This window comes from Anopheles maculipalpis, chromosome 2RL (assembly GCF_943734695.1).
Source record: "Anopheles maculipalpis chromosome 2RL, idAnoMacuDA_375_x, whole genome shotgun sequence".
NCBI lineage: Eukaryota > Metazoa > Arthropoda > Insecta > Diptera > Culicidae > Anopheles > Anopheles maculipalpis.
The window spans coordinates 34,597,316-34,606,211 of record NC_064871.1 but is presented as its reverse complement, the minus strand read 5'-3'; the positions used below and the strand labels follow the sequence as shown (position 1 = coordinate 34,606,211).

General features: G+C 41.0%; 1 protein-coding gene across 1 annotated transcript; it reads left to right on the top strand.

Annotated features, from left to right (window-relative positions):
• The first annotated feature begins 2,254 nt into the window (after window positions 1-2,254).
• On the top strand, window positions 2,255-8,660 carry LOC126557001 (transient receptor potential cation channel protein painless). Its single transcript, XM_050212617.1, has 6 exons — window positions 2,255-2,299; window positions 2,406-2,591; window positions 5,768-7,640; window positions 7,852-7,982; window positions 8,054-8,154; window positions 8,231-8,660. The coding sequence occupies exons 1-6, from the start codon at window positions 2,255-2,257 to the stop codon at window positions 8,658-8,660; spliced, it is 2,766 nt and encodes a 921-aa protein (XP_050068574.1).
• Window positions 8,661-8,896: the final 236 nt, after the last annotated feature.

Here is an 8,896-nt window from a genome sequence, read left to right as displayed (position 1 = left end):
TAAATAAATGTTGCGTAAAAGTAGTAAGTTTTGGATTGGCAGAACTAACGTGTGGTAAAGTTAGGACAGCCTCCAGTGGGGGATGTGGGCTGTCCAGCACGCAGAGGCGTGGTCCAAACGGTTATCGGTGAGCAGGAGGAGCTCATAACGCTGTTTGCAAAAATCATGTCCAGAACGCGTTCGTTGATGGTATGGCAGCAGTTAAGCAGATAAAGTCCACTTTGGTGCAACCCATCGGCAAACTTAGTGAACGTATTTCATAATACCATAACGGGAAATCAGGACGAGTATTTTTAAGCTGAATGACCGAGCCTACTAACTCGAGCGACGAACGTACCGATCGCAGAAGTGTGATTTTGGGAAGGACCTTCAAAGAGCGATAGGTTCGGTGTATCGGTTAAATCATTCAGCTCATTATCAAGCCATTAGATGGCTGGCGTGACCAGGTAGGTTGTTAAGACAAGAAGAAGAAGATAGTCCATTATTGCTTTAAGAGGTTCCTAGACATCGATTAGAGCATGAAAAATGAATCTAAATAAGCATTTGAATGAGTGACTTGCCCTCCCAAAATGTTCGGCTTTTTTCTTAAGATTACCTATGATCTACGGTCGAAGCAAACCTGCCTGTCCATGTGTTAAGGGCTAAGGGCCAGATAAAAAAATCAAACGAATAATGAAAGATTGTTGAAATGTATTACGTTTAAAATTTACAACTTGCACCAAGTAATGCGTTTTCAACTTGTTAAGCGAATTGCCTACTGTTAGGCGTACTAAAGGTGCCATATAATGATCGTTTGGTTTTTGAATCGTACCAAACCTCCTCTGTCTTAGATCCTTTCTTATGTTTTCGCAGATGAAAATGGCAACAAATCTAACAGGTTGCATTCACATTCGGCTGTGTTGCATTCATGGTCCAACATAGCGAATGTGAAAAAATTTCACAATTTTTTCAATTAAAAAAAGGATATCATGTTAATCAATGGGGCGACCCGGTGGTGTAGGCGACAGCGGCGCCGGTCGTTAAGCCAACAAGAAGAATGTTTTTCAACTATAGATGTAGAATATAGAAGCATTTATTTTGTAGCAACGAAAAATGCTAATTGATCGCATTATACCTGCTATTAACGAGGGTTGACTCATCGAGGAGATCGCTACCAGCTTCAGTGGGATCTCCATCCACATGAGCGAAGAACGATGACGTAAGCAATCAGACGAACAGCACTTTTATTTAGTGAAAGATCCCATCCGGTGAAACCCGAAAGCCGCGTAACCCATGCATGGGCATTGGAATGGAAGGGTTTGACAGACAAAAAATGATGGAACAAATAAAAAACGGGAAACAAAACGAACGCGTCCGTGGGCCGCTCTCCAGCGTATTGTTGTGTTGGTTTTATCTCGCGTACTCGGTTGACAAGTCGCGCCGAACTTATGACGCAGCATCCACGGATGCTCGCGCTACAAAACTGGACAAACGGCTTTTTTCTGTTCAATGGAACCGGGAAGAGGCACACACTTTAATCTCAAGCTTGGCCCTCTAATCGATGCATTTACTCGCTATGTTGGACTTCTATGGATAATATGAGTACAATCGCACACTGCCATGCACGCACACATGGGCGCTGGAGTCGTTCGCGGGTCACATTTCCAAGCGCCCCTCATATGGTGTAGGATTGGCGTGGTTAGCTGGTTCGTTGGATACATTCGTTTATTCGGTCGGCGACCGTTCAGTTAGAAGCTGCTGCTTTCTATATCGGCTTGGGTAGTGAAAATCTCGAACGATTTAATTGATCCGAAACAGTTTTAGTGCAGAACTCATTCTTGGTACTACATGTGATATAAGAATTAATCCTTAACTCGTGCAACCAGTTTGAGGTTGGAGAAGTTAAGTGAAATAAACGAGAAAACCCTTAAAACTATAATCAAAGTGCCGTTGTGTGATCGTGTCAAAGTAGTGGTGTTGGTAGCTTATGGAAGACTCATAAAATTGAGTGGACCGTGTCCACATATGGAACGTCGCGGTTCCTTTCCTGTCACGTCGCTACCGCTACCATTATCGTCTACGCTTCATCGTATACGCCAGTGCCCCTAGTCTGCACCATCATTGTCCCAACTACTGTGTTGTGTGTCCGAACCGTCCAACATCGGAAGTCGTTCCGGTGCCGTGCCCTGACAGTGTCAAGTTTTCGACGCTGTTTTAGCATAAATTTGTGTTACTCGTCTCTGTGATACTTCCCGCCCATTGCCCCATCGACATTATGAACGCGATAAAGTTCCAACATTTAAGCCTCACCAACCCGCAGGTAAAGCTTGATGATCGGCACGATCAGCACATTTTGTAGCTGCATTGCGTTCGATTGATGCAACCAACAGTGAGATTGTGTTCCAATTTTTGTCTTCCCTTTTTAGCTGTCGCTTGCTGCAAGTTTCAATGCGAACGATTTGTCCGAGTTCAATCGGGCACTTCGTAATGGGGCGAACGTGAATCTGCGTGATCGTGACACGACATACTCGGTGTTTGAATTAGCATGCAAAACTCCCGGTAAAAAACAATTCATCCGAGCCTGCCTGAATCGTGGAGCGGTCGTTTCAGAGGTACGTATGATGCTCAAATGACATGAGGTCATTTTAGGTTTATGATTTGTACATATTCGAGGTGCGATCCATATTGTTAGTTCACTTTAAAAACGTGTTTCGTGTGGCTTACACTTGCTAGTGGTGATGGGGTGTGGTAGTATGACGGTCATTGGCGTCAGAAAATCGACTGAGTTTGGAGCAGTGGTTTAAGTAAACAGCACTATCTAAACGATGTTGGCGTTGCGGAACAGCTGCAAACATTTGTTCATTTGCTACCAAAGTAGCTAGAGTGTTTGTACAATCGATGAGATCGTGCTAAATTGCTTTTTTTTAATTCCATAGAGGGTGGTTAGAAAAATGTGGATCAAGTTTATATCCATAGCGTTCACAAATAATGCAAGTCATTTGCATAGAAAATAGCTCTAAAAAACGCAAAAGACAAAATAATGTTAAACGTGAGCACAAACTCATTGTGAGTGTATTGTGAATGAAAAAAAAACAGCTTACGCTTCCAATAAGTGTTTTCACAATGGATGTGAAGATGTTGAAGAGCCAACGAAGGTCTTGGTCGGCCATGCTCTTCAACATACAATAAGAACGAAAAGAAAAATATTGACTGCAATATTTCTCCTCGATTGCCAAATCTCATTTTTGAAAAAATAGGAAAAATCGTTGATGAAGCAAAAGGATAAATTTTTTTTTATCAAACTGTTGTTTACGTATGAAAATCGTCGAGCATGACGAATGATGAAAGTTAAGCTTTGTAACCTTGTTGAGAACATCACCACTACAAAGCAGTGTTTATAACAACAACATATTTGATACACGGCTAGACCTACCATACGGAGTTGAAGAAAAAACGGGACATTTGAAGAAACAACGGGTATTTTTAAGGAAAACGAGTAATTCATATTTTCATTTTTCTTTTGTTTTCAACATTGATTTCTATGTATTTTCTATACTGAGCTCGTATTTAGCAGAATTCTAATCTTTTCACTGTAAATAATGATTGTTTGAAAAGCTTTCATAGAACTTTTCGCATTCAATATTGAAATTTTTTCTAACTACTCATTGCTTTGATTATTTCGACCTTAAAGCACGACTTTTCTTTTGTGGAAATACTATTCATTCATTGAAGAAAATCTTTCAATTTTCGGTGATAGCCCAATGATCGCTATTGCTTTGCATTTAGTTGGTGCTGAAGAAGTCGTAGTGTTTGATTAGCAATTTTGAGCAACGATCGTTTGAACGAACACTCTGGGAATGTTGCACACAGTGGTAAACAAATACCACTTCTTTGGCTTCTAATAACCGGAACTCCACTGCGTATACTCTTTTATGACTTGTAGATGCCTTTTGCGAAATTCAAACGCGAAATTCAAAATAAACAAGAAATTGCTAGAACATCAAAATGTTTCATTTTCATTGATACGGCGGGACATCAACTTTTGGATAAAAAAACAGTACTGTCCCGTTAAATGCGATAAGTCAGGTCAGCCTAAACATTGGTCACAGGAATGGAATAGTTAAACCAATTAATTCGGCAGGTTCAGTAAGTTCGATGGTCGGCGTAATCTAGTAGGTCGTTCAACCAAGAAGAAGTAGAATTGTTAGGAAATTCCACATCAAATCCAGTTCTTAAATTTGGAAAAGATGCCTTCTAGTATTTAAACACAAAAAGGAGTTCATAGGAAATGGCGAAACGAAAAATAGTAAAATGAACTGTTTAAATCGAACAACTAAATTTGCAATATTTTCAATACATCGACTTGTCACCATACTTATTAATGTGATTCAACTGGTTAACTGTTGAGCTAGGTTAATGGAATTAGTCCATCGATGCTTGTGGTACACTCTATACGACTTATCAAACTTTATTAATAGTCTACTTTTATGCGAAGCGAATTCAATGCAAGTTGTCTATACAAAATCAATATACTTGCTATTTCGGCAAGATACGCATGATTGAAGGAATGACATGGCTTTTCAAAGGAGACTTTCAAATTCAAATGAACCTAATAATGGAGCGAGATTTTGTCACGCTCGTGTGACACGAAACCTCACCCTCTTCACTACATCGAAAGGTTTAATCGATAGTTACGATAGTGTGACAAAATAATCTTTACCGCCTTCATTAAGGAAAGCAGTAGCTGGTTGAAAGACGGTTAACCGCAAAAAAGCCCAATGCACAGTAAATTAATGCTCATAATTTTTGTATATTATTAAACGTAGCTCAAGCGAACAAAATTTGATATTTGTTTATTATCAAGTATGACAGCACCTTGCCGTAATGTCAACAAAATTAGATATACTATTTTTTTTCTTCTCAAAACTAGACCTCTAATGGTTAACTAGACTTGCCGATACCACGTAGTTTCATGGTAAGTCCTCACTACACGGGGACGGTCCGAATGGGATTTGAACCCCGGTCCTGACGCATAAAGACAAAGGCTGATGTCTCTTCTACCATCGTGTCGTCACTGCATTGAAGATTATTAGTTTTAATTTAATTTGCACCATCCACAGGAAAATTTAAATGATCACGATTGTTAGCTAAATAATTAATTCATTGATAAAGTAATTGAGAGGTGAATGTAGTCTCTAAGAATCAAAGCCTCTATATATAAACGAAAAAAGGAAAAGATTAAGAATATAATTAGTAATTATCCAATTATCGAAAAAAAGCCCATATGTTGTGGCTTTTCATACCATGGTGTATGCAATATTTGAATTTACACTGGACAAGGATGAGAAGCTAAAACTTTTCATCGAAAAAGTTTATAACTCAAATGGGTGAAATTTGTAGCTCGAACATTCAACAAATTCATTTTAAAAGCAGTAGAAAAGCAAAACGTATGACTTGAATTGTTTTTATTTTTACAAAGGCATAAATTAATAAAAAAATAATTAAACCACCTCATATCGTAGGTGTTATGTTTTATTCGAAGAAATGGTCTTTAGTTCGATTTTGTACCAGGTAGTAAAATGTGTTCAAATATTTAACGTCTTTCTATGTCAACAGTGCATGACGCACGGTTGATCGGGCTGAGGCAGTTTTGTTTGTTGGGTATTTATCATTTGCCGGGTAGGGGTTGTATTTACCAAACAACAGTTGAAGGGCTTCGTTTCCATAGATACAATTGCAAACACGCTTCGTAACGTAGTGGGTGTGTGCGTTTTTTTTTTTATTACAGAGAAACCCCGAGACCAACGAGTATCCCATTCATCTGGCTGCTCTGTCCTTCGATAGTGACAATCTTGCGGAGCTGCTTGAATTACCGCGCGTCTTTGTCGATCAGAAGTTCGAAGATCGCACTGCACTGTTTTTACTGTTCGAGCAGATCGATGGCAATAACTGGAGGGAAGTGTTTGAGTGTATCAAGCTGCTGTTAAAATACCACGCCAACATAAACGCAACGGATGCAAATAGCGTTTCACCTATAGCGCGACTTGTTAGTGATAACGACCCTTGGCGGAAGGAAATATTGGAATACTGTCTGCAAAACTATAGCGTGAACGTGGACTTTCGTCGTAAGCAAGCACGAAAAGCGATCGAGAAACACTTTCCGGGCACAACCATTCCAGAAGTCGATATGGAAAATGTAACGTTTGAAGTGCTGCGGAACAAATTAACAGCCGAAACAGAGGATGATTTTCTAGCGGCGTATGAAAAATACAGGCGTCAAAATGAAGGTCACGTGTTGCGCGATGAAGAATTTACCGATCTTTTATCGTACGCAGTCTACCGAGCAAAGCAGATTGCTGCCCAGAAGCTTCTCGAGGAGAGGATTGCTGGAGGGAAATTTGCTGGAAAACCGGTGCTCCTGTCTACACTGTTGGCCAAGTGCTGTAATCAAGGAAACGTTCCGATGCTAGAAATGCTGCTAAAAATCATTCCGGATGATCAGATTGGGTTGATAAACGAAGATCCGCTACTTTCGCTGCTGGTGAAACAGATTGACGTATACAAGGACAAGAATAAGTGTCCGTTCTTCAAAAGCATGGGCATTTTGTTGAATGATCCACGCACAGAGGTTGACAAAATCGATGAAAAGCGTTACACTGCGATGCACTACGCGGTGAAGTACAAGATTGATCATGCCCAGGAGCTGCTGCTTGCCAAAGGTGCTTACGTCGGGGGCGAAAATATATTCGGCGAGTCGCCGATCAGTGAGATGGATTCGTTCCTGTTGGAGAAGCATTTGGACTCGTGCGTTACGAGCAACGATCGCAAGCCCGGCGATGAGGATTACGAAGTGAGGATAGATTTCTCAAACTTCATACCACCGGCACAGAAACCGAACTATGCAGAACCGGCCAAGGTCGCGTTTGGTGGTTTACCGTACGAAGACGAGATGCAACCGATCGTACGGATGGCACAATCGTCCAGCTCCAAACGATTGCTTCGGCATCCGGTGATATCGAGCATTTTGTTGCTAAAGTGGCTAAAGCTGATATGCTTCTTTTACATCAATCTCATTATCTGTACGACGTTCTTCGTTTCGTTCACGATGTACGTGGTGTTCTGCTACGGACGGGAGGACGCTCCGTTCAAGCTGTTCTTCTACTTCGTGTCGCTAGCTGGATGGATATATCTGATCGCACGAGAGTTGATTCAATTTTTGCTGAACATGCGCATGTATGTACGATCGCTGGAAAATGGTATGGAAGTGCTGCTCATCCTTACGTCCGGTGCGGTGTTGATGCGCGAGTTTGGCGATGAGACTCGGCGCGTCGCATCTGCCTGCGTCATTCTGCTGTCGGCGTTGGAGTTTACGTTGCTGGTCGGCACACTGCCTGTGCTGTCCATCTCCACGCACATGGTTATGTTGAAAACGGTGTCGATAAATTTCCTTAAGTGTCTGGTATTATATTCGATAATACTGCTAGCATTTGCGTTCAGCTTTTACACACTGTTCCGGGTGAACGGAAGCACTAAACCGGTCGATGCGAACACTGTGGAAATGGCCACCGAACAGCGTGGTGCTGATGACGGTGATGACGATCAGTTTAATCAGTTCGGGGATGTTCCGCTTGCATTGATGAAAACAGCAGTAATGTTGACTGGTGAGTAAGCGGTAAATGCATGAGAACGGGGGTAAATCCCACAAGGTTTGTTTTATTTTTCATGCGATAAAACTAACCCCATCCCTTGAAGGTGTTCATGAGAGCGCATATGTTAAATCGATATATGACGTATCTCAGCTGCGCATACGAAATTTTATAAATAGCTGCTTTTGTTCGTTACCCTCTAACTTAAGTTTTATTACATTTTTAGGTGAATTTGAAGCGGCGAACATTAAATTTCAACAGTCGAGCTTGAGCTATGTTATTTTTGCACTATTTTTATTCTTCGTCTCTATCGTACTGTTCAATCTGATGAATGGTCTTGCTGTCAGCGATACAACGGTAGGTTAGCGGCAAGCGAATGCCGTGTGGGACAGATACTGATGTAGTGTAATTTTGTATATCATCTGCAGGCCATCAAAGCTGAGTCGGAAATCATCGGTATCACGCAGAAAGTATTTCTCATTAACAAGTACGAAAACGCACTGAAGACATCAAAACCAATCCGATGCATGTAAGTTTGTTTGAGCGAGTATGTAGATGGTTGAATATTTACACCGTTTTCCTTCTTGCTTTCTCTGAAATCTTAGTACCGAACGTCTGGCATGGATATTTCCCTCGAACAGTTTGCAGCTATTCTCGAATACCGAGCCACTAAAGTACATTGCGGTGAAGCCAAACCAATCGAATGCGATCATGATACCAGCGCGTGTGTCACGGTACACTCACAACGCAGAGCATGGTGATCTTGAGCTTGGGAATGAGTTGGAAGGTAAAACATTGCTGGAACGCAATCAGAAGTATGGCACCGAATGTTGCATTATGCCATGCCTGAGCAATATGGATGGTAAAATAGTGAAATATGCGCTGGAGATTCTTCACTCACGGCAAGAGAACATAGGATCGATCGAGTATCGTTTGTCGCGTATGGAGCAAACTATCGAACAAATGGCTCAGAAACAAAAGGAATTCGGAAAACTAATGCAAACACTAGTTACTACGCTACAACCACAGTCTTAGGATGTATGCATTTCTTTGTTACGGGATGTTTAAGTGGATGTTTAATTTATACACTTACATTTTAAATAACCCATCGTACTACCGCACGCATTAAGTAAACTGCATTACTGTTTTTTGTTGTTGTTGTTATTATCACTCTTAACTATAAAGCGAACTTTAATCTTCATCGAGGAAAAATCCCAGAAAGTATTTGTTTTTAAATCACCTGACTGTACATCAAATCGAAGCATTCACCA